The sequence below is a fragment of the Phallusia mammillata genome, chromosome 2, assembly GCF_965637545.1.
Source record: "Phallusia mammillata chromosome 2, kaPhaMamm4.hap1.1, whole genome shotgun sequence".
Classification (NCBI taxonomy): Eukaryota; Metazoa; Chordata; class Ascidiacea; order Phlebobranchia; family Ascidiidae; genus Phallusia; species Phallusia mammillata.
The window spans coordinates 21948844-21975766 of NC_137253.1; the positions used below are offsets into that span (position 1 = coordinate 21948844).

General features: G+C 41.3%; 2 protein-coding genes across 2 annotated transcripts; one reads left to right on the plus strand and one right to left on the minus strand.

The window, feature by feature from the left end:
- Positions 1–1925: 1925 nt before the first annotated feature.
- Positions 1926–14175, plus strand: LOC145215160 (glycoprotein hormone alpha-2-like). The gene is made up of 3 exons (XM_080083818.1): positions 1926–2059; positions 2415–2593; positions 13514–14175. Exons 1-3 carry the CDS (start codon positions 1993–1995, stop codon positions 13604–13606), a joined length of 339 nt encoding a protein of 112 aa, XP_079939944.1. The 5' UTR covers positions 1926–1992; the 3' UTR covers positions 13607–14175.
- Positions 14176–16302: 2127 nt separating this feature from the next.
- Positions 16303–26334, minus strand: LOC145214475 (uncharacterized). Its single transcript, XM_080083008.1, has 3 exons — positions 26145–26334; positions 17148–18229; positions 16303–17033 (listed from the first exon to the last, which is right to left on the minus strand). The coding sequence occupies exons 2-3, from the start codon at positions 17556–17558 to the stop codon at positions 16842–16844; spliced, it is 603 nt and encodes a 200-aa protein (XP_079939134.1). The 5' UTR covers positions 17559–18229; positions 26145–26334; the 3' UTR covers positions 16303–16841.
- Between the last annotated feature and the right edge of the window lie 589 nt (positions 26335–26923).

Sequence of the window (26923 nt, forward strand, 5' to 3'; positions counted from 1 at the left end):
GATTTAATACAAAAGTTGTAGAAGCACACAGAATAAAAAAAAGTTTCTTGTTTCACATCGGCTTAACCTACATGTTTCCGATCACACAACAGTCACCATTTTTTACTGTTGTAGAAGCATTTACCTAAAAATTATATTTACTATTTTTTTCTTTGTTGGCCCATGTTTTTAATGTGTCAAACATTTTTTGGTCTTTGAATCATTCCACTGTCATCTTCACCCAAGGGAGAAAATCATATCAGCAAACAGGTTTTTTTTAAGGTTTGGTTTGGGTGACCGCTAAGTAGTTTTAAGAGACCGCAAGTGTTTCATTTAAATACCCAAAAATAGACATATTTGCTTATTTGGGAAACCGCTGGAGAAATTTCCAAAACACCTTAAAAAAAACACTGTCAGCAAACAAAACAAACTTGACAATATTTTTAACAATATCAAAGCAATTAAATTCACGGTTTTGGCATCAAGTGAAGGTAGGTGTCAAATTCAAGCACATTATTGTTTTTTTTTATGTTTGCAAGAAACTTAAAACTTTTTTAGTGATTGTCCAAATTACCTAATCATTTGCTGCTGATTGATGGGTTTTTCAGTAATGATTCGTTGTTATGTCGAATGTTGTTTTTTCTAACTCAAGTCCTGTAAATAATAAAATCAATATAGGTTGTTTTTATAATTAAAACTATGTTTCTTCAGTCAATTTAAAGTTTCTAGAAATTTATTTTTATTAAATTACTTTCTCAGCGAGTATACAGTATACATGTTATACATCTGCCTCGGGTGTTTCCATGTTTCATCAATATTTGATGTGGCAAGAAACTCTGTTCTCACGCAGAAAGATTTAAAATTCGCAATTATTGAAAAAACGTCAGACCATGACGTTTGAATTCGTAGCGAAATTTTTTTACCTAGTTTATTACGCAGAATGTCATGTCATAAAGGTCAATGGATTCAAGTTACGCAAAAACAACGTACACCGACGTAAAGTTTTGGTATTTTGGGCTTTAAACTAATCATAATACCTTCTTTCATTATACCGATAGCAAGAAGATACTGCGTACAAAGTGATAACAGCAATGTATTGGACAATAATATGAGTAGCGCGGGCAATTGACTACTATATTAGGTACCATTTGCGTCAGGTGCTTAGCGGAGAAAGAGCGTCACGGGCGAGTACTCGGCGGTGGGGTCGCGCGCAACCTTGTGCGCTGGTTTGGACGGACGATGTTTATCTGAACACGAATTTCGTACTTCTGAGATGTTGGTGCACGACTTGCGCCATGGCTGAGTTTGATACAGTATTGAGGCGTTTTTTTGACGCCAAGCAGTTATAATGTGCAATTAGAACATTTAACAGGAAATGCTGACACTGGCAAGATTTGCCGTTCATGGTTTGTTTATGTTTCTTTCCTTTGTGCTGTACGTTAACATCTTCAGGATAGCCTACAGCTAGAACCAAGTGAAGTGCTTGCAGAGGCTGGCACAGGACTAATAGATTTATGTCCTTTGTAAAAGCTAAGTGTAGCGGAAGAAAAGTGGCATGTAAAAGGGCTAGGTGTAATGTCGCAACCGAATGTTATTTATAACCACTTAGAGTCTTAGTGATGTGGAATCTAATCAGAGCGGTACAATGTCACCTACTAAACAAGACGCAAGGACAATAGTCCAAAGTCGCAAAAACTTAGCCACCATTGTTTCTTGATGTAATGATGATAAACTGTCTTGACGAAACCGCACCGGTTAAACAGACAATTTAATAAAGCCGGCCACATAATGGTAGGGTTTATGTTCCCGCAGATTACAAACCGCAGGATTAAGATTTTTTATTGGATTTGTAAACAATGGTCGCTTCACATAAGAATCTTTTTTTACCCTCCATAAATTAAATTGTAAATAGGGTCCTGATGCTATATTTGTGTCTCGTAGGAGATAATTTAGTTGTTTAGAGTTAGTTTGCCTTTTTGTTGCTGATTTACAATCAAATCGGAAAAGTTCAACATGAAATTGTCATTATTTTGTGTCTTTCTCTGTGCGGTTTCTTCCGCAGTCGGATGTGGTTTAATAGGTAAGGGTATGTTTAGTTAACATCACACAAATTCACCTATAAACGGAAACAATAGTCAAATAATACACTGCGCACTTCTGTTAAATATTCTTTCCCTGTGGGAAACCCTAAAGTATTAAAACTCAATACAGACACCAAGCACAAGTTAAAATTTGCGGTAGTAATTTTTTATTGGCATCAATGCAATAATAGTTGAAGAAGATTTACAACATATCAAGTAAATTTAGGAACAACCTTTTTGTATATTAGAGCGAATATTTTTTTACCGTAACATTACTCCAAGAAGTGAAACCATGACCGAGTTATGAACATCTACAGACTACAGACATGATGTTACATTGTGACTTTTTCACAGGTTTCAGAAGAATAATCGAAATCGACGGATGCAATTCAGTTTCAATTGATATCAATGCTTGCAAAGGTTGTTGCCAATCCACCAGTTATTCGTCCGACCTCCAAACCATAGCCAGGTCGAAGGGAAAACACAATATCATATCAAAATCATCTTGCTGCGTTATTCATTCCATGATGGAGGTAAAAAATCCAATCAATTCAATTTTAGTCTTACGCCATTTTGTGACTTGTCGGGTTAAGATTATTTGTTGTATTTGTATTAGTAGGCTTATTTCATTTCGTTAAATAGGAATACGCATTTGTCTATAACATATAGTACGGTTGTATAGGTGAAAAAGTTTAAATTTTACACAACATAAATGAAAAAGAGTTTGTCGATGTGATATAGAGAAACGTCGTTCATTTACCGTTAGGTTTTTTGAAAAAATAAACAATTTTTTTAATTAATCTTGACATTACCAATATAGTGACCTTGCTAAAAATGAGCTGATCTGTCCTCGCATAAACAAATCTTAATTTAAGTTCAGTATCTTTTCTAAGATGTAAACAAGTTTGATAAACGTTGTAGCCACATGTAATTTTGTTAAAAGGTTACAAGCTGCACTAAACGAAAAAAAAATATCTGGTTATTAGTGGAACATTAGCCTGCATGAGAACAAAAGTACAAATCTAAATGCGATACCTTCACATTTAATCCAGGTGTAATTAGCACACATACAAAACAAAAAAAACTTTTTTACTTAATTGACTGTTACATTTTTTTTGTACATCCACACGCACGCAAAAACTAACTGTCAAAAATAAGCAATATAAAAGAAAATGGAGAAAATTGTTACACGCACTAAAATAAAAACATACTGGTACGTTCTATTGATATATCTGTATGCACGAATAACAATGTAATTATGATACGTAACATAACTTGTAATTTGCGCATTGGGACCAAAATGGACTTCAAATTAAAGAAAAGCTAACTAAATGGGTTCACCAAATATCACACATACTAACAAACCCCAATGATATCAAACAAACCGCTCCTCCATGTCAATCAACTCAGAGAACTTGGTCGGTGGCACGCAAAGAGGGCTTGGTGTTTTGCATAAATTGTGGACCCAGAACCAGCTATTGTCCGAAAACCGTTTTTTCATTTGCTCGGAATTTGGACTTCGAGATTGGAGAAACTCGTGTTGGGATGGGTCGTTAGTGTTTGCATAACTGTTTGTTGGAAGGCGATTAAATCTTGCATAAACACGTTACGCGTCATAGTTTTGTAATTGTTTGTTGAGTAAAATCTCCGTCCTCTGTCCGTGTTGCTTTAACCCGTAAGACAAAGCGCAAGATAACCAACGTGAATTAGCTTTGGCAGTAAATAGCGTTTGGGGTCGTTATGTTGAAGGTGCAGACCGCGCATCGAGCAATAGAGAAAGGCTGTGTATAGGCGTATAATAAAGGCAAAATTTGGGACTTTGATAAATTATGCATCGGTGCAAGATTGACGACGTGTCGAGAAATCGGGGAATCAGGGGTATGGCGACCCTTCATCGTGGGAGACAATCTGCAAGCGCGTATCGAAGGAATTTCATTGTAATTACTTGCAACAACGCTTCAGGTTTTCGATACCTGTCGGGCGCGGGGCGTTGCTGTGTATATTTGCAACTGAGATGCGAGCGCCGATAACGGGTTTGCGCTTGATATTTTAATGCGAAAAGCTGCAATTAAATTCAATAGCGGCGCTGGCAAAAATCCTCCCCGAACCGCGGTGATTAATTAAGGTGTCCCGTTGCAGACGAGTGCGAGGGAACTAATACTTGCAGCATAGATTGCAAAAATCGATGAAAAAGATTGACTTGCACCCAACAGATTCTGAAATCACAACCTTTGCCCTGAGATTTGCGGTTTCTGTTCTCCCCGTTGTTGATCATTTTGCCACTTTTCTGCGCATGTGCAACGATATCAGTACGATTTCGTGCGAAAAGGCACAATGAGCGATGAATATCAGCAACCCTTGTGATGGGACATGTCAAAAAAACGCTTGATAATCTTGCAGCAATGCATTACACAGCGCGCCCATGTGTCAATATGTGCTGCCTCGAAGCGAAAACGCCTGTCAGGCAAGGACATGCGTGCGAGGCAGAAAGGTTGGCTTTTTATCTATTTTTATCGGTTTAGTGTCGTTGTTTACGCCAAAAGCAAATCAATGCCTGATCTTTAGGGCCTTGTCACGCATCCCTGTCGAAGAAGATGTTTGTTATAAGCACTCGCTATGCTGTCACTTGTTTACGGGCTCAATGACCTCTATTCAGCTTTCTAATCAGAAGCAAGTATCAAAACAAACAAAACTAATTCATTAACGCAACATTCTCCTTCCGCCGAACGACAATGCTTACAATTCATTTGCGCACTACCCGCCTGATTCGTCCGAATTCCTACAGTCGTGCACTGAGGCAACGGCACAAGGCTCTTACAATCTGGAAATGGCCTTGTTGTTTTCGTCGTGGCAAAATCATTGTCACGAGCGCACATGGTGTGTCGTAGGCTCGTTAATGCGATAGACTTAGATCAAATCAGCTAGTTTGAACTGTTTTGACCAAAGGCGATGTAGATGATCACCGATTTCTCACAAAAATTTTCGTACACGACCAGGCATCCTGTTTTGTCACAAGTCGCGACATGACGCGTTTTTGACGTCACAATCTAATCTGGAGATGGCCTTTACATTCCAGCGATTCGCTAATCGCCGGTGTCAGAAACTCCGCAGGCGAATATCGCGGTTACCAACAACCGCTGACTTGCGGGAAGTCGCACCGCTTTGACGGCGCATCTGCCTGCGCGGGACTATTGTCAACATACGCCACACTCGCGTGAGAGCCGGTTAGCCCGCGCCTCTGTTTCGTAAACAAATCCCGCGAATCGAGCAGGTTCAATGTGCATCATAGTAGCAAAGTGGCTTGCGCGCTAAACACATGATAGGCATCTAGCTTCATGCAATCGACAACCATCGCCCTGCTTACCAGGCGACGCTGGACGATCAGGTGCAAGATCCTGACACGATAAAGGAAAATGATTTTCGAATGTGCTGTGTCATGTGTCAATTCCTTTTGGCGACGCCGTGATTGACAGATGCAGCAGCGAGTGATTGTAGGTCGGCGGTGCGTGCAAGGGCTAATATAATCGGGTAAACGTTGTTTTTCCAAAGGCCGCGCCGATCGCCGTGGTGCATTGTTGTGGTGTGGCCCAACACCATTTTACCAATTACATGATAGCGCCAATGGCCAGCGAAAATGCTAATTCCAAGGCCGGTCTCCACGCGACAAGTTACACAAATATTATTACTGATTCGTTCCCTTAACAATCAGTCCCCCCTCGTGTATACCTTGTGACGTCACTATCGCTTGATCTCGCCTGCCACTCAGCGGCGAGTGCGCATTGGGACGACGCACGCTTCGACAGATGAGCCCTGTTTATCTCAAAGGCCATTTGCAGGCGACGACGTGACCACCGTTCCAATATGACTAAAGCCTGCCGTTTCACGGTTGTCACTACCATGACAAGATATTGTCAAAGCGTCGAAACTCCGAGGTTTTTATTTAACGACCTCTTTTGTTCGTACTGCTCTCTAGTTTGACATAAATTTTTAAGGGTTGTTTTGTTTTCGAGTGACGCACATAAGGTAACCTTCGCATAGAAATCCGGCTCGATCTGAAGAGTTGATAAGGTAATGTGCAGCAAGTGACCACCTATCTGGGAACTTTCCACAAGAAATCACTGAATGACCGCACAAAATTATTAGATGGTTGTTTATTGCGCAGTGGGAAAAAAACTGACAGGCGCAAATATATCACACCTCCGGGTTCACTTCGGTTGAAATGCGGCGGAAAACCACAGAATGCCGTTCAGTGGCAGTTACTGGAAAGCGAAAATCGTCCGCGTATCGCCCTCCTAATATTATGCTTAATTGGCTCGTTCAACCTAACCGTAAACGATAATCTCGCAGATGACAGGTGCCCGCTGACCGCACACATTTGTCAGGATATTTTGATTGCAGACCTTGGGTCATCAGCAACGAAATTGCGTGACAAGGAGACATGTAGCTGTTTGCAACACTTAACGTAAAATTTTCTGAGGACTTAATATCTGCGACATATTTTGGCTTTTCCCACTTTGCTTACCAGTTTTCAAAACAGTTTTTCTGTTTCAATAATACATTCACTGCCCACTGTTCATAAAACCAGTATCAGCTGTTTAGGAGACGCCGATAAAACATAAACAAAATGGCGACCACCGTGTGTTTTTGGATCAATTTTACATGAACCTTTCAACTTTTGCCTTCTGGTCGTCCATAAATAGAAATGGTTCTGATGCCGTAAAGTAGCGGATTCATGAGGTAGTCACACCTACATACCGGGAATGAGTCATTCTGTGGTTTGAACTCGTTCATCATTAATGCTTAACATTTCAACCGACGCGCTTGAGATTAGGATATTGGCAATCACCTCTGCATGAAACGAACTTGTGTTAAAGTGTTAAGAGGGGGCGTGAACACTTTAACCGGTGTCACATCGCGAAGTATGACAAAATCTACTATGGATTGCGTCAACTACCGTATACGCCACACCATCAACTATTTTCCCCAAATTAATTTTGACCTTCTGTATAATTTTTTATTTTTGTTGATGTCAGTAAATCTTGTCAATTCTTGGTGGTGATGTATATGAAGCCAAGTTTTTTTTTACAATAATCTCGCTGTATGTGATGTCAATAATACAACGGCGTGCTGTTAATAAACCACTTTATCCCTGTGTTTAAGCGTTACTACACGGATTACGACAAAGTTTGACCGTTTCGGCTATACATTATGGACAATCCGCATCTGCTTTGGAAATAGATGAAATAAATTTTCGAAACAATCTGGGAGGTCCTTGTCTTACTATGATTATCTTAAAAATCTGATGTTGGGCGTGTGACTTATTGACCCAGATTTCATGTCTACATGAATAGATGGGTCGTTACCCAGAAATTATGCATCAACAACGTAGTGTTTTTTACGAATGTTGCACACCCTTTCCTCAAATTGGCATTTCTCACAAACTGAATAATAACTACCACACACGCACATAGAGCAATCGCCAAGTAAGGAACTTAAAAACGAAAGATTGAATTTTTGATAATCAACAAACAAACCCATTAGTTTACTGGCAGATCCTACGTCACGTTTGACATAGTTATAAGATTTCGTGGCCCATGGAAGCCCAGCCCCTGTCGAGATACAAGGTGATCTTCCAACTTCTCGGAAAACTGTCAATCTGGCACACAAATGTTGATCGTAAAACGATGTAACGGGGTCTGACGCCCTCTTTGTAATTATTTTCAGACGTTTATTTGGCACTCAGTGATCTTAAATTGACAGAATCTTAGTGCTTCTGAAACTTTCCAGCACGAGCAGCTGATCCGCAATTTCACGGTTGTTCTCGAAATTTCCATTTGCGCCGCGATCGCATACGGAGCGTGTACCGGTTGGCGAAAATTACTGAAACGTCACAAATCACAAGGGTATCATCTAGAATTCCACGGGGTGACATATGACACATGCGGCGTAATCATCGCTTTCCGTACTAGTCACCAAACAGAACTGAAAATGTGGCGCGTTCCTTAACACCTCTGTCACTGCTTGATCCCACGAAAATAGCCAACATAAACCGTAACGTCTGTTCAATGTGGTAAGGCCGAAAAATCAAAACGCTATTTGTGGCTTGTCCTGAGTCAAATATTACTGAAATGAGACAACCTGCGCATTTTACGTAACATGGCCATGTTACCGATGTTCAATTCTCATTGGAAAACGCCTTGCAAATTAACTTGTTTATGAATTTCAGCAGCAAAAAAACAACATCAGGTGTTATGAATACGTGCATGTTCCCAGGCAACCGTATTTCCATATATGTCAGGTGATCGTGGTCATGCAACTTGTCATGTTCGTGCCTTGTCGGATAAACTATGTCCTCGAGATATCGATACGATACTAGGGTGCTACGCACGATACTAAAACGTCATAAGATTTCATAGACTCTAAGAAATCGTGGAGAAAATGCGGCGACACTTTCCGTATTTGGGACCAAGTGGGTTAATCGCACTTGAACTACATCTTTTATCGTAGATTCGCCCAGGCGAATTTGGACTGAAACTATGATCAATATCTCGCGCGAGTGAAGCGAAGGGCTTCCCGAAACCACCGTACATTAAACAGATTAAAAAAAAACAGAATTTTTTTCCTGTAGCACGCGATCCAGTGAAACTTGTTTAATCACCGACATCAAAAAAACATCATCTGAATCATATCTTTAAATGTCATGTCCTGAAATATACGTATGTATGGCAACAACTACAAACTTAATTATAAACCCGCGGTGATGTAAAAATTATTCTGCATTTTATGCATCTTTTGGCGGTTGGACCAACCAACAATCAAATAGTGTTGCAAGTGCGTGTGTCTTCCAGATTTTCCGAAGAGGGCGGCGTTTTTCAACTTTTCTAGTGATACATAAGTCATTAGACCGTACAAGGCCACACACTCAGTTGTGAATAATGAGAAATGCATGTTAACTGTGATTTTCGCTTTAACCGGTACTTCGAGATTAGTAAGTTTCTCCAGGTGTTCAGGAAACCACAGTTAGTTTTCCAAATTTGGTCTAACTAGCAAATGAAAATAAAAAACTACTTAAGGGTAAACAACGACAAACTCTTACAACATTCGCCTTTGTATACGACACGCCCGATATAACGGAGCAAATTAAAACGCTTTGGCAACCACCACAAAGCCCGCGATATATTCCGCGAAGTCTGTTTCTCGGAAAGCGAAGTTTTCAGAATTTGCTTGCAAACCGTAATGCCCTTCTATGTCTAAACATACCCAGCAGCAAGTTTAACATTTTGAACACCATGAAGCAAAAAATATTAGCTCACCAGGGTACATCTTTAACTTGCTGTACGTTGGCTAATTCGCCGCCTTGCGTCGACATGTGTTAGCTGTATAAACAGCATCGCATATAACGTACGTCATTTCGCCACCGTCTCTTGATTGGAAAACACAGACTTCTCCTATGTAGACTATACGAATTTTGACGAGGCGCCAGGTTACGGTAATTGTGGGTCAATGTACGTGGGTTGTGGGTATTTTTATGTATACGCAATTAAATAATAATTCTATTGCAATGCACGCTACGACCTTAAAGTATGGATGATGCAAACATACCACCATGGGTGTGACTACCATAAATTTTAGCGAGAGGCACGCCAATTTGTAGACGCCAAAATATATTTTCCGGTTAAATATTTTAAAATGTTTTCATGCAAATGTTTTATAACAATGATTTTGTATTTAATTCAGTTACTGTTAACAGCAAAGTGTATTTGGATGCAACAGTACTTAGATCAGACTACTGAGACTAGACGGCTTTTAGACAGAGATCTTCAAAAGGCATTAATTTAATTGCAAGGCTAGTGGCGTCTATTATCACACTGATGCATCGGGGATAACTCCTTACAGGGCACCCTAAATGGAAAGGCCGCAATCATATCGCAATTCACATGCGGAAAACTCCATGAAAATGGCCTTTGCGGTGCTAGGAAAGTCCACTAATTCACGCAGGACCTTTATCGGATCGTTTTCGATCCCACACAAAGCAAAGATCTGATGTTACGTCACATCGATGGAGCCATCGTCTGCAAACTGGATAATTTAAAACGGAAATTGATAACTATATGGGCTGAGTAAAGTCAAATTTCCTGTGGCTTATTACAGGCGGATGCTTTAGTTTTAAGATTGTCCGATTTGGTGGAAGTGCGTGGCAGCGTGTTTCCGACATTTAGCGTTTATGTTGATGTCGAACAACCATGGTCGTGACACATAAATATGTTGCTCTTCGGGACTTCAATCACTGATCCCGTAGCGCGGACGTGTGAATCAGTGTCTTATCGCAGTTGCCCGTGATGAACGGCTTAACGCACGCGAAGGCGTCACTCTCGTGTGACAGGCCGCAATTTTACTTAATATCGTTCCCGCCGATCGAGCTATTAGGGTCGTCCCTTGCTGCTCGACGAGAAGGTAAAACTGCCGCCACACGCGCTAAAGCCCGCAATTGAAGTGTTGATGGTCCGTCAGACTACGCGATCATATCTCGGCGTATGACGTTCAAAAGTTCGGGCGACTGGCTTGCGCGTTAAGCTGGATCCGATAAAATGAACACATTAGGGCTCGGGGTGCCGCAGCTAAGGTATTAGGGATCAGCAATTACTGCACGACCCCGGAGAAGAATGCGATTTTAATGCGTAGAGTGGCGTGACCAATTGCACGCCGGAGAAAACAAAACATCAAGGTCGTGGTTTTAAGCAAGCGTAAACATATCAGTACGATCCATGGTGCGTGGTTACTCCAGGCTTTGAAACTTTGCTTGTAAGTAAGCTATGGGAAAAAGGTCATATACTTCCCGGATCAGTTCAGCTTAGGGTGTTTATGCTAGTCAAACAATGTCGTCCGCACCAGTACTTTGACATGATCAGTCAAAGAAAGCAAAGTGACACACGAGTTCAAGTTGGTCGCTCTTATCTTATCCGTTCGTGAAAAACACGTCCGACGACGTACGAGCGTCGGTTTTTGACGAGTTTTTGATACGAACCAATAAGCACTCCCAAAAAAGCGCGTCTACATAACAGGATGTTTGTTTTGCGCGCCGGACACCAGAAATAACTCCTTGAGTTGATGTGGCATGCGGGTCCGTTTTACACATCGCAATGGTTGCGTTAGTGGATCGGGTTTCAGTTCTGAACCCTTGTACTGGCAATGAACTACGGTGTGTTGCAATAGTTCAAGCGGTAAATATTTATCGCCCTCGTGGACTGCCTTGTTTGGTCACAACAGACCTGGAACGCCATCTGCGACAAATATTTGGCACACTGATGCAAACGTATCAAGAAATGGCCGGTTTATCCACTTGTTTATAGTACACAGTGGGCGGAGGCGTTTCGAATGTGTGAAACCGTCACAAGCGATTACGTTGCATAAGACTGTGGATAGATGATAACGCGTTATTGTACCAAACAAAGAAGCGCTTATGTGATTTTTGCACATGTGCCCTGTGGGGTAATTTTGTCACTGATATCTCATGTTATTTTAGGCGCTTATAGGGAAAAAATTAAATTCCACTGTTTCGTGTTATCCGACATGTCGCAAAAGATACCGACCACCGTGTTGCATAAGTGATAAGGCATCGCGGATCGTTAAACCTATTCTACAGTGACCCTGCAACACAGCCTACACGTCACCAGTGGTGAATGTCGGGCAAAACGGTGGTGGTACTTCGCACAATCTGTTTGTCGTAAAACATACACTATGGGACGAGTTTCAAGACAGTTTAAGTTGAACCTATAAGCTTGAATGCGAAGAAATCATTTTGTTTGCAGGTCGCAAGTGTTAAACCGCGCCTGTGCGAAAGCGACGCACGAAGTTGTTGCAAAATGTTTGTCCCGTCAACCAACTAGAGCGCCGTTTGTCACTGCGCGGTCGCTAAGTCATCGTTTCACAATACAACACAATTGGAACTAATTACAAACGTAATTAGTTAAACATTTTTACCTTGCGCCGAGCCAAAAAAAGTGAAAAACACGAAATATGTTAATTTTAAGGTTTGCTAAATTCCAGCAGAATTTTTTTTAAAGAAACAAAAACTTACTTTACCCTGTGACTATTTGAACATATTTTGCTAAACCGTTAGTGTTTATATTGGGCACCTTCATATGTTTGTTTATCAATAAACACGGTATGTTGCAAACTTGCACTGTTTCGTTGCATCCGGACTTATCTCGTGCTGTTGTCAATCAAATAGTGTTGCCAAAATTATTTCAACACAGCAAAATTTACTAAAATTTGCGCCTGCTTTCACATACCACCCTGTACGTTCTAGTATTATAATGTTTACTATTAGGTCGCGTAAGAAGTTGTCCGATTGGCTGTTTCTTGGAACGCATAGTCTACAGAACGCATGAAGACACCACAATGCCACACACAAACTACAACTTCTTATGTACCCAAATAACGCAATAGATTTGGTATTTGGTACGTGTACACCTTAATCAGAAATCACGTTCCCACTTGTTATGGTTGTTTGCATCGTTCTTTCTAATGAAATTGGCAGTTAAAAAGAAGTTACTATCTAAACACAACTAGGTTTTGAGATTGACACACATTATTTTCCATAAAACATATTAATTCAAAACATCGAAATTTTAAATTCTGAACAAAACTCTAAAATAGCTATTTAAATGCTAGGCAATTTGTTGTACATCAACATTTCGTGTATTGGTATGACAAATTTAAATATGAAAACCAGCAATATGATGTTTTGAATGTAAAGAGCAAATCTTTTGGCCCTTAAGTATCTAGATAAACCGTCGAAAGGCAATGCGAACAAAAACTGATCCAATGGCTTGATGAATTAAAGTGGCATCTCATAAACCCCAAAACTATTTTCTTGTGAATATTACAAATATTTAGTTTCTGGAGTCATTCGCTGTCGATTGGCCAATTCAGCCACACCTTTATCCAACACAACAACCTGACATTTAATAGAGCAATTTGCATTTTGCACATCAGCAATACGTAGCTCGACGCAATGACGCGGCATGCCCGTGTACTGTCATTTACGGTCCTCTGGCAGATCGCACGTGCCAGGGATGCGACGAGCAAATAAACAAAATACACCTAATGCAGAGGAAAATCGCACCATCTCACGTGAGGCAATATATCTGCCAGCAATCGAAATCCTGTAATTACCGGCTGGCATTTATCCACGTTCCATCAATGGCCTTTAGATGCTGCATTAGGACCGATTTTGATCTCATTCGATTGTAAACAGGGTTTCACTTGGGCCTCTTAATTATTGGCCATTTTAACCATCGCTTCCATGACGTACTTCTTGACCAAATATTTCATTTTAACGCCCGGAAATGAGAAAATCAAATCCATTACCTTAATGCGTTTGTTCAAATAGTAATCAGCTGCCTATTTCTCACACAATTATCACAAATCATTTGTCTTTCTACTTGCAGTTAACGTTTGCCATCAGATGCGGCGGGGAGAATGTGACGAAGAAAATCTTTACAGCCACCGAATGCAGATGCGGACTTTGTGAGGTTGATTAACAACCGTGTCCACTCTAAATGCCGTGGTGGTTTTAGACGCGGCCCACAAATCACATTTCACAGCGTGTACTAAAGCAGCAACGCGGTGCTCTTTGCTTGCTTTTTCTTCCGAGTTAAAATCCTGCATTATTTTTTGAGATACCTTTTTCTTATTATTTTCAGCATGTGAAACTGTTATTTATGAAATTGTAAAGTGTTTGTAAAGTTACATGTATAGACTTGCAACGGTACCTTACCTATTCCTTTTGTGTGGCGGTAACCCAACCCCTTATCGCAGGCTACTGTTATTCCAATATAGTCTGCATGGATCGCATGTAAATAAACACTACCCCTGTCAGCACAACAGGGAAACAAATACAACATTGGAATAAATCTTATCGCACAAGCCACATGCACAAGTTTATTTTAGTTGAGTCGGCCACGTTGCTTTTTATTAAGTCCAGAGCGTTTTGCATGATTCCTTTCTGCCATGAATATTTGTGTGTTTATTTTTCGTGTGACATTCGACGTTATGTCTATACTGCCATGGCGGCGCTTGCAAAATTCGCTCTGTAATAAAACACCATCATGTCGTACTTGATTTTTAATCTGATACGAGCACAAAGAGGCATCAGTGCACCGGAGAGTTAGATTAAAGACACGGCATCGTATAAGATGTGGACAGGCGATTACATAGTACAGGTTGCCGCAAATTTCCCGATAGGTTCCAGTCTAAACACTGACATATTGGACCTTGTGTGTCTGCGTTAGTGATCAACAACGATCTGCAGTGTGAAGATCGGATACGACGGACCAGGCCGGAAATTAGTGGCGTTTACGATGTGCCACCGCTTAAAGTCAATTGTCGTAGGCAACTGGTACAAAGTGTAGCTAATTGTTAAACCACCATTTGATTTTATCGCTTCCATGCCATTTTGGTGCTTGGTGCGCTTTGTAACGACTATTTGGGTTCGAATTTCTATTTCAGTTCAACACTGCGCAAAAATTCCAATATTTAAAGCAGGCAAACATTAGGTAAAGATATGTTCAGCCCGGGCTCTCGTTTTAACCCATATTTGACCACAAACATGTCGCGGTTTGTCGTAATTGGCGGGGTACAAATGCGTCTGTTTATGCCTAATTAACCGTTTCGAATGCTTATCAATCATCATAGGTGAAAACGTGATGGGCAACGTGTTTGATAGACGTGCCGTCATCGTTTGACAGCCGGTGAGTTTCTATTTTTAGCCAATGTTGGGTAAGTCTTCGCCGAATATAGGACGAAGAGCGAAAGGCAACAATCGATTTGCGGTCGTTTCAACAAGGTGCGGGGTCGTTATCGGTTAGCGGACTTGCAATCTTGAGCTAATTTTCAACCGCAGAAAAGTTTACAATATCGCGCTGGTTTCGTTGTCAAGAAAACAACGAGGTTGTGTCGCAGTCCAGGAAATCGTGAAAACCGGTCAGAACATGTTATGATAACAAAAACACCGCGAAGGGCGTTGTTGCCGACCATTAGGGCTACATAAACAGTGTATGGTTGTCCTCTGAGCAATTGCATTTGATTAAAAAAATTCTAGGCAAGTTACAAGATATTGCATAGCAGGTAAAGACGAGGTCATTCACACGCAGTACATCTCACCCGCCGTGTCAATATTTATGAAAAAACATGCGCTCGGTGTAAAGGTCGATACACGAAGAATGTTAGATGTTCGGCGGTCTGCAAAGCCAGCGCAGGTATTCCGCAAATACAAGAACTTCAGGTGTAGCTTAATTTGACCTTTGGGAATTTACCAATAAGCTGATGTGGAAATTGAAAACTGCCAATGATGCCAGTTTTTATTTCCATTTAAATGGTACCAAACACTTCGTTACAAAAAAGCTCGCCTTAATAAGGAAATATTTCGTGTTTTATTTTACTACATACCGGACAATAAAACGTGCGTGCTCGCTGTTCTTTGATACTTGTGCACCAACGTATTTACTACTTTGTGGAATATCACCAGGTTACAAATTCTCCTAAATCGAATCGAATTTATCGGTACAAAGTTATGTGACAGAAAAATAATTGGAGAAAAAAACGTCGAATGTAGCAACATTCATGCAACAGTTCAAAATTTCGAAAAACGAAATTAAGCAAATATATCCGTTCGCAACGGTATTGCATATTTTTTCCATCTATGTGCCTGAAAAGATCTTTTTTTCTAAAACGCTAAACTCTTACTCATTAATGTTCACACAAAAGCAACCAAGCAGTCAGTACCTTTTTACTTTTGTCACTTAACATTTACCAAAACACAATCCAATAAACCATTTCCTTCCTTACTTCCGAAACACCAAAGTAATTCGATTGTGGGACGGAAGAAGCCATACATGGTAGACGCTTTGCGTACCTTTTCCAAGTGAGTCAGTTTACTAATGGTGTTAAAGAGGTATTTGTGTAAACTTTGTAAACGTAGGGAGAAAACAATCTTGCTTTCCAAATACTTTTGGGTTCACTGCCGAGACGTTTGTTCTAAGAAAGATGTATAGACTGTGTTTAAACAAGCTGGTTTTCGTGAAGTCCCTATGGTGAATCACTATCCGATTGAGTCACAAAAAATACATAACATTTCATTCCTTGTACCGATTTCTCATCGCTAAATTTCCCAATTTTTCTACAAAAAAAACTTCCATTCTCTCCTTTCGTTCAATCGCTTAAAGTCCACCAGTATACGTCAGGATTTTTAGTTTTTATTAAAACAAAGCACAAAAACAAAATCACAGCAAAATGTATACATTTGAAGAGTGGTGCAAATCACAAGGGTTTAAAACTTCAATAATATTCTAAATTGGGATAAAATGTCGTGGTTGACGTTGGGGTGATTTATCAAAATCATTCTGACGCAAAACGTAAGTAAACTCCTTTATTAGCATGAGACTTGCGCCTTGGACGTATTTTCGCCTTCATGCAGTTATAGTTCCTATGATTTCCGAGGATTGCGAACCCTGAGGCTGCTTGCATAGATTGGGAGTGACAGTCCGACGTCATTTGACGGGCTTATCGTCTCGCTCAGGGCGAGTGGCGAGACACTTCGGAACAACACAGAGTTCGGTTTGACGCTTCCAGCGGGAATGTGCAAATGTCAGTGAAACAGTGGGATAGGGCCGCCCTCGCAAGGCTTGCGTGCGTGCCAGCGCTCGGTGCCGCGAGTTCAAGCGGCCTCGCGATTTGAGGTCTCAGACCACGAAGCAGATGTAACTGTGGTGGCATTCCTCACTGCAGATTCCGGCAGGCCATGCGGCTTGACGAACAAGGTGCGCATGTGCAGGATTCTGGATAGGTGATGTTGTAGTAGGGATTCACATTGGGCGCACAACCTTTGAATCGTAGTTTTCGGGTGACTGCCTTAAGCGGGCTGCAGACAGTGTGATTGTACTCACTGTGGCGTGGAGATACGTCGGGAATCTGAAAGGAAACAAAATCCGTTAATTGAATGAAGACAGAAGAGAAGAGTATTTTCATAAAAGCACAATTTACACAATTTTTTTAATGTTGAACAATTTAGAATTTTGCACACACCTCCCAAGTCTCACATGCTCCGGCGCACAATTTGACCCGGATCTTCGAAGGAAAACATCCCTGCCTCGAAACTTTCATAATACCATGGCTGATATTGCATGATGCGCAAGCAGAATGTGCAACTCCTTTTCGTCCAGCGGAGCGCACGAGTCTTTTCAGGATGGATGTCTTCACAACTGGGACGTCTTGCACTTCAAGAAAAGTTGAGGTACTGCGCTTGTTGACCTCAATCAACTTGGATGCAAATCCAGCAAGTTCGCTTCCACTCGCTGCTCGCTCTTCGGCCGTTGCTATGGTGCATTGGCTGAAGAACATCACGATACTGAGGTAGATGAATAGACTCAACATGGTCTTTGCTCCAATGACTTTGCCACTGACTGACGAGTTCTGCTTCTTCATGATTATTTCCATTTTGTGAACCTTTTGTAGTGCGTATTGCAACTTTTTTGAGATCAGCTATATGATGCGTCTGCTGCTCAGGCTGAATTAGGATGGCTCAACTACTTGCTGCGCGCCTTTATATAGGCTCTTCTGGTTCGGCTCGGGCGCTACGGGCCAATGATAAGATATGCGGGCGCGCTCATCGCCGTAAATAAATAAATCAACGAAGGATCCCGAAGCTGCTCCTATACGCCGCAATAATCTGGCATTTACATATTCAAGAAAAACTCGGAGCATAAATCATTTATACCACGCAATATTGCGACCAGCGCAGCCTTCTTTAATTCAACCCGGGGTGACCGTTGGCCTTTTTCCGTGCATCTCGCTGTTGACGCACGCCTCAGGTTGCCGTGACGTTTCACGCAATGCGTAAGTATCGATTGAGCACAGACCGTAAAGCTTTTAGCTGAACGTAACACCATTAGTGCCAACAACCTTGCTAAGCTGCGTTTCCTTTCTCAAGTTACAAATGACGTAAAGATTTCATCTATCGTGGTTCCACTTATGTTAGGTTCTACTCGGTTAGTAATAGCCGTGTCACAAGGTAATTACTAATACTCCATTCCAGTACTTAACATACCTGTCAGGTTAGTTTTCGCAGTAATTGCTTGTCACCAATCTTGATCAATAGACCACCAAATCTAAAACGAGAAGCGATTAGCAATATGATTTATCATTGTTGTCTGAATTTGTTAAAGCCTCATTATTGTATCTTGTCGCAAAATATTATGGTTAAAGTTCTCACTAGAAATAAAATAACACACATTCGGTGTGATTAATGTGACATTACGAGACTTAAACTTATAAACACTGAAAAATGACTAAACACTGAAAAAAAACACATCTTGGATTAAGTAGGTATAGATTGGTTGGAGCCGTATAAAAATTAACACATCGCTCAGACTTTTTACCCCGAGGTTTTGTGTCATATCCTTTTGCTGCTTTCGTGTACATTATTTATAAGATACTTATTTGCGCCATATGTGCATTTTATTTGAATTTTTGGGTCGAGAAAAAACAAAGTTTTTTACGCCGTTCGAACCCAAGGAGCGGAATGCACTTGGCCGAATGGTCCAAGGCGCCACATACAGATACGAAAAAGAAAAGTCAAGTGGACTCACATACAGACACGAAAAGAAAAGTCAAGTGGAAATTTTCGCTGATTTTGATCCTCAGCGGCATCTTGTGATAACTAAACAATACGAAACCGACATTGGCTGCCAAACTCGTAACAACGAAAACTCGTACACTAACATGCTTTTTACCCTCTAAAAACGATATAAAAAACATTAGTGATTTAAACGAAGTGAAAAAAAACACATGGTCCTAATTAAACCGGCGGAAATACGTTTTATTTTCAGTTTATCTAATCTTGCGTTTAGTGACCATGCGACATAACGTAGAGCATTTGAACTGAATCTTTTTCTGTGCACCCGTGGTTTTCCGGTCACGGAGGATCCAGTTTGGGTCCATTTAACCACAGGTCCTCCTTAACCCTCCGTAATTACGTTTGAAGCATTCCGGGTTCTGTGGTCCAACGTCGGGCCTGATCTGTTAGCGCTTTTACCACAGCTCTCTTTTGGTGCAGAGCAGAGGTCACCCACCTACGGCCGGCGGGCCGAATCCGGCCCTCGAAGTCATTTCATCCAGGCCGCGACCACATTTTTTGGTTTGTCAAATCGTATTGATAACTTGGTAACATTCAAAAAATATTCTGCTCCTTACGAATGTTTCCGTTCCGTGCGCATAAATTGCCTTCTTTCGTTACTTGTGACATAATATACAAGCATTCCTCGTAAGATGAGACTAACTATACAATTTACCAGTCGCATTGCCAGATTTTAAATGAGATTATATAAAGACCATGTCTTGGCGGCACTATAAAAATCGCCTCGCGGGCTAAGTTTGGAAAGACGGCGCTAAGGCCTAAAAACTATGCGACAAGGGCGAATCATTATTAAACTTATCCGGCCCGCAGTGAAAATAGTTTGGTGACCCCTGGTGTAGAGAATGGTGAGATGTAAAATTCAAGTAGCGCCTGGTGCTCGTTGGTTTGTGACACCCGCGTGGAAAGTTTTCCGTCTGTCGCTATTATAATTTCTACATCCAGCAGGGGAAGCCGGTTGTTAGTTTGCAATGCCATGATGAATAGGAGGGATTACACCATTCACCACGGAATTGCAAACTAAAAAAAATTAAAAAAGTCAACATCCTACGTCAGATGCTGTCGCATCCCAAAGACTACATTGATGTGCAATGCCATTACATCGACGAAACGGGGAGGTATTTGAATACGCGCCGAAAAGATCATGAAAGGGATGTAGCCAAGAAAGATGCAAAAAATTGGCATGAGCAAAACATGCTACTGTCCATAATCACACCATTATTTTTTCTGCTGCCAAGGTGTTAGCCAGAGATACCGACTTTCACAAGCGAGGTTAGTCGTGGAACATACATTCTCACAACAACACGCTGAACGTTTTACCCTACCCTAATGAAGGTGTCTCCAATGGGACATCGAAACGTAATAAATAGTGCTGGAAAAGCTAATAATTTGTTGATATGCAAATGCAATGCTCGAGTCAGTTTGTGCAACTGCTCGGCCGAGCATCAAAAACAGCGATGCTCGGTACGGAGTACTCGGGTTCTGACCCGACTTGGCCCATCTAATTTTTATCAATCTGACCTTTTAATATTTGTGAACCAATCGGACCGTCCTTTTACAAATACGTTTTTTTTAATAAATTAATTTTATTACTGTTCAGGTAAAATGTTTCTGCCACGGTTTGGGCAGCGTTTCTCAAACTTTTTCAACCCTAGAAGTAGAACCACTTTTTCTTTCATTTGTTTAGCAACATTAAACAGATTTGCTTAACAGTGCTCTCTATATGGTCCGGGTAGTCTGAATACCGACTTTTGTTTTTTTTATTTTTTTATTTATAAAGGCGAAGCACTACCCGGTGAAAATCCGACTCATTGGTACATTTAAATACTGGGACACCATCATCATGAGAACACAAAATTATCGTGTTCTAAGACCGTGCTACTGTGTCTAACAGATAATCCGGCCTTCTGTAAGACCAAATCTTCGAATATAGGGAGTGGAGTGACTTTTATTCAGTGATAACCAAACTTGTGTACCATTCAAAGGCAAAGTGTATATGGAAGACAAACTACACTACACGCAAAAATGGTAAAATCAGGGCTATCCATCGGCGGAACACCACTGCTTTATTGTTAATACCTCCAAACAAATTATTTTAATACAGTTTTACAAGTGTATCAAAATATTTTCAAACAAGTAGTTCATTCTACAATTTCTATTTGGAACTATCAGTAATAATTAAGCATAAACCGCACTGCTGGCAACAACTATTGAAATAGTTTTGATCTAATTTAAAACAATCAAAAACTTGCCCCAGTTATACTTTTTACCCGAATGGCCGAAGTCCGATTGAATCAATGCCCATGAGAGCGGGATGCATGTTTGGACGTTGCTTACACTCAATTAATCACAAAACTGTGGAACGGCACACATCGTGTTGATAATAATCAAGTTTGTAGAGCTCTTCTGGCAAATGTAATTTTATTTCCGAAAATTACATTTGCCAGAAGAGCTCCACAAACTTGATATTATGCCTGGCAGCAATAGCTTATATATCGTGTTGATAATGTTCGATAAGGCACTTAAATTTCAAGTGAGATGCAAGTCACAACGAATCACGCAGTCTTTTGTTGTCACTTAAACGCTAGTTTTACCAGATATTTTCATTTCGCTTTAACTGTAAACTGTTTTGGGGGGAACAAATTAAACCAGAATAGAGCTTGTTGTGGAACGCAACCGCGCTATTCCCGAGCATGCGGCTCGATGCATTCTTGTGTTAATTTAATTGCTATGCGTTGTGTGTGTGTACGTTTGCAATTACTTCGTGAGCCTATAAAAGGCTGTTCACTTACTACGTTTCTATTCTATTATACTAATTTCGAATGAATACAACCTAAGTTACAACAAGCAAACTGTGCTTATTTGGACTCTGTAAAGAAGCAAGGCGCAAACGTGATTGAAAACATAACAGAGTTTTTGGCGACGAGGATGGGATCGCTGAACTGAACGACTTGTCTCAATCTCAACGTTTGTGTCAATATGGAGAAGTTATTGGAGACGATGCAAAAGCAGATGCAAGAGCAACAACGACGTCATGGAGAGCAACAACGACAGCATGAAGAGCAAATGAATCTTATCCTGTCTGTGTTGGAAAAGTCTTCTGGTCCCGCCGTTGCCAATTCTTATGTTGCTGCACCTAGCTTTAACCCCTTTGATTCCAGACAGAATTGTGGGACGACTACTGATTTCGCTTCTCAACATTTGTGAAGGCTCATGCAATATCCGAAGAGGGTTGACCAAGTGGTATTGACGAACCAAACCACTACAACCTACAAGCTGCTGTCCAATTTAGCAGGACAAAGTTCGCCAGCGAAAGACGTCAACGATCTAACAATGAAGGAGATTGAAGGCTTCATGAAAGATCAATTTGATCCCAAGCGTTTTATTATTTGCGAAAGGATCCAAGAAGCAGTCTACAAAATCCGCACCGAATGAGAAGCCCAAAGAAGCTGTCCAATGTTATCGCTGTGGCAAAACTGGTCATTTTGCGCCGGTTTGCCGTCACAAGAATGCTACGTGTCGATATTGCAATCGCATAGGTCATACTGAAGATGCTTTGCCGTAAGAAGAAGTCCGATGTGGTCAATTCGATGACGAATGTTCATTTTCTGAAGTCAATTTCCACTCATTTCCCACTACACAAGTTGGAGGTTGTGGTGTCACTTTTTGCAAATTTTGCGAGTTTGAGCTGGATACAGCAACCAGTGGAAATTTCTTGTCTGTCCACAATTGGAAGAGAATCGGGTCGCCTAAGCTTCGGGCTCCTGATCGACGTTTTAATTCTGCGACAGAGCACCCAGTGCCTTTGTTGGGTATGTTTACGACGCCAACTACGTATGGTGGTCGAGTCTTTGATCAAGATTTCTTTGTCACGAAAGTTCCGCTTAAATTTGCTTGGTCGCAATGCCATTTGTACTTTGGAGATTTCGGTTGACGACATACTGCATCATTCATCTTCCGAAGATTGTGTGAATTCCGTTGTTACGTCGGGCGACCAACGCTATCTGCCTTTACAAGATGCTTGCCGAGGTCTTTGCAACGAGTTTAAAGACATTTTCAAACCTGAACTTGGTTGCTTGAAAGGTTTAGAGCTTGAAGTGAAGTTTCAAGCGGAGGCTAAACCGGTTTTCTTTAAGCACCGTTCTTTGCCATTTGCGCTACAAGAAGATGTTGCCCGTGAATATGATGCAGGAATTGCCCGAGGACTCCAGTGAAGTTCAATGACTGGGGTACACCGGTGGTTCCCGTTCGAAAAGCACCGTTGTCAACTCACAACAGGCCACGACTAAGACTTTGCGGGGATTTCTCAGCCACGGTAAATCCCCAATTGGCACTCCATCGACATCCACTACCCCTTTCAGATACTTTGATGCAGAAGCTTCGAGTAGGATTTGGTTTCACGAAAATCGATCTTGCAGATGCGTACAACCAAATACGTTTCGGTCCCGAAAGCCTGAAAAGGTTGGCTTTGAGCACTCACCGAGGTGTCTTGCTGCAAAATGCATTACCGTTTGACATCACCTCGGCTCCGGGATACTTTCAACAGATTATGGACGAACTGACGCAAGATCTCCCAGGAGTGTATATCTCGATGATTTACTTGTCATCGGTTCATCGGCAAAAGATCACTTGAACAATCTTCGTCGATTGCTTCAACGTTTAAGTGAGAAGGAGCTTCGCTGTCGTTTCGAGAAATGCAAGTTTGTACAACCCACAGTTGAATACTTGGATCATATACTTTATAAAGAAGGCATCAGGAAAGCTTCTAAACTCGATGCTGTGCTCAATATGCCTGCACCGAAAGACGTATCGACGTTACGTTCGTTCCTTGGGTCGGTTCAATTTTATAGCAAATTTTTGCCATCAAGTTTTTCTTCCATTGCTGAACCTCTGTATCGTCTGACTCGAGACAAAGTTCTTTGGAATTGGAATAACGAAGAATCAAAAGCTTTCCGTCAATTGAAGACATGACTGGCTACTGACAATGTCTTAACTTACTTTGATCCCTCTCTTCCTATTGGGATATCTTGTGATGCGTCCAATGTTGGCATTGGTGCCGTACTTTTTCATCGCTATTCGGACGGAAGCGAGAGGCCAATTGTCAATGTCTCAAAGTTACTCTCATCCAGTCAGCGCAACTACAGCCAAATCCAAAAAGAGGCTCTTTCAATTATCTTTGCACTGAAGAAGTTTTACCAGTATCTTTTTGGTCGTGAATTCATTCTTGTCACCGACCACAAGCCATTGTTGGCACTTTCTGGTCCTACCAAGCCAACTCCTCCACTTGCGGCAAATCGGTTAGCACGATGGGCGCTTTTCCTTGGTCAGTTTAAATACAAAATCGAGTACAGGAAGACCGCCAGTCACCAGAACGCCGATGCACTCAGCCGTTTACCAGAAGGGGAAGATCCCTTTTTTGACAAAGAGGAAACTACAGATGATGTCGACACTGTTTGCACCATCACTACGCTAAGTCGTCAAATCCAGCACACATACCCCAACACCATGAAGAAGGAATCCGGAAAAGCTGATGTTCTTTCCCGAGTCATGCGTTTTTTCCAACACGGTTGGCCAACAACTCTTTCCTCGAATGATCCAGCTGCAAAATTTCGCAGGTCTGCTGATTTATTGACAGTTTCTCACGGTGTTTTATGGAACTCGATTGGTTATTCCGCAAAAGCTACGATAACATGTGCTACAACTGCTATACCAAGGTCACTTTGGCATTCAAAGGATGAAGCAGTTGGCTAGGTCTGCAGTGTACTGTCCGAACCTTGATGACGACATTCTGGTTCTTTGCCGAAAATGTTCTATATGTCCATCCATGGATGATTCCTGAAAAACCATGGAGTCGTGTTCACATCGACCATGCCGTAAACTTCGTGGGAAGCAATTGGTTGCTCATGATCGACGCCTATTCTAAGTACCCGTGCATTCATGCTACTTCATTGATGACGTCCAAGGCGACTATGAACTTGCTCGAAGAAGACTTCGCACATTTTGGTTATCCACACACTATTGTCTCGGATAACGCGCAGGCTTTCGTTTCGGCCGAGTTCCAGGATTTCTGCCGGCAGAGGGGTATTGTTAATCTAACGGGTGCGCCTTATCACCCGTCCACATATGGCTCCGCCGAACGGCTAGTTCAAACGTTCAAGAAGGCAATGAAGAAGTCAGAGAAACCCCCGAAAGAAGCTTTACAGGAGTTTCTTCTTCAGTACCGAAGAACCCCAAATTCTAGCGGTTTCTCCCCGAACGAGCTGCTCAACGCTCGACAAATTCGATCGCTCATTGACACGATGGTACCATCACCTTCACATGTCTTGCAACGCCAGCAACAAAATGCCGTGTCGAAGAACAATAAACCAGTGCGTATTAGTTTCCGAAATGGTGATCCATGTTACGCGCAATATTTTGGATCTAGACACGTTGGTTCGAAAAGATGGGTTCCTTCCACTATTGTTAAATGCTGTGGGAGTAGAACATTTAACGTGTATTTCCTCCAATCTGGAGACGTCACCTTGACCAACTTCGCCTCAGATACCCTAATGAAGACGATGACCCGGGTGAGCCTGAACTCTTATTTCCGTCAGAGCATATTCCGCTGGTCCCGTCCACTGATATACCAGCATCATCCTCATCTACTACTCCCGATTCCCCGAGGTTTGGTCCCGACAATCCCCGTCGCTCGAAGAGACAACGTCTACAGCCGAGGAGGTTCGGCTACGGTGTTCAGGGTGAACAATAATTTAAAAGGAGAGGTGTTGTGGAACGCAACCGCGCTATTCCCGAGCACGCGGCTCGAGGCATTCTTGTGTTAGTTTAATTGCTATGCGTTGTGTGTGTGTACGCGCTTGATTTGTGCCTACTGCAGGAATGTGATTGGTGCGTTTGCAATTACTTCGTGAGCCTATAAAAGGCTGTTCACTTACTACGTTTCTATTCTATTATAGTGATTTCGAATGAATACAACCTAAGTTACAACAAGCAAACTGTGCTTATTTGGACTCTGTAAAGAAGCAAGGCGCAAACGTGATTGAAAACACAACAGAGTTCCACCGCTATTATGTAGATTATACACTTATTTTTCTTGTCAAGCTCTAAAACAGGAGATAATTGTACGTTGCAAAACTATTCCGTGACACAATAGGCATTTCCTCACGGCACCATAGTTGGACTAACAAGTAGGCAAAGTAAACTCCAGGTTAGTGGAAATATAGCAACAAAACAAGAAAAATTCAGTTTTGGATTGGTGTAGCCTACTCGCCACCAAAACACCAGTCACAGGCTACCAATACTGTTTTGGGTACCAAAACCATGGCCTCTAAAGTGCCACGATACAGTGGTTAAAAGTGCCAGTTAAACTGTAATGAAAGTAAGTATAAACTTACCATTTTGGATGTAAGGTAGGTAGGTGAAAGAAGTCATGAAAGTATACCAGACCCGAAAGCACACGCTAGATGACATTCACCAAGTTTCACTTGTCACCTGACACGTTTCATTTCATAATTTAACCCGTTCTGCAGCGTCTCTGCACATTTAATCAACACAAAGTCGCACGACTCACATCAACCAACCAGTTTGATTTGATTGCAATCCATGAAAAACCAATAGTTACTTCACAAAGTCGACAACTTTCGCGCCAAAAAACGTTACACCGATTCGCGCTGTTACACTCGTCTATTTGAAAATGTAAGTTATTTCTTGAACGTGTAAGGTTTTGATATATGAATAGTTACAAAAAATGCAACGTTTATAGTGATTTATAGATCTTAATAATGCCGATAAACAGTTGCGCATTCGGAAAAATGCGTTGTGCTGATGAGAATACCCATGACCACGTGACAATGTGTTTGCCGGCGCATGGGTGAAGACGCTGCCATTCTAGATATTTTATAGGTAGATTTGGATAATTTGGTTAATCCTAGATGTAAAATTGGGGATCTAGATGATGGCTATAAAATTTAGATACCTTTTTTAACGTTTGTAAAGGCTATAGGAACTGTACAAGCCTACAAACGTTGCAGTTATAACTGTAACAGAAAAAATACAGGGAAAAAACTGAAGAAGTACAGGAAACTAAGCTTTTTTAACATCTAATATAGAGCAATTTATATTAAAAACCTTCATATGTGTTGTTGTTTGAGTAATATATATATTACATTAAAGT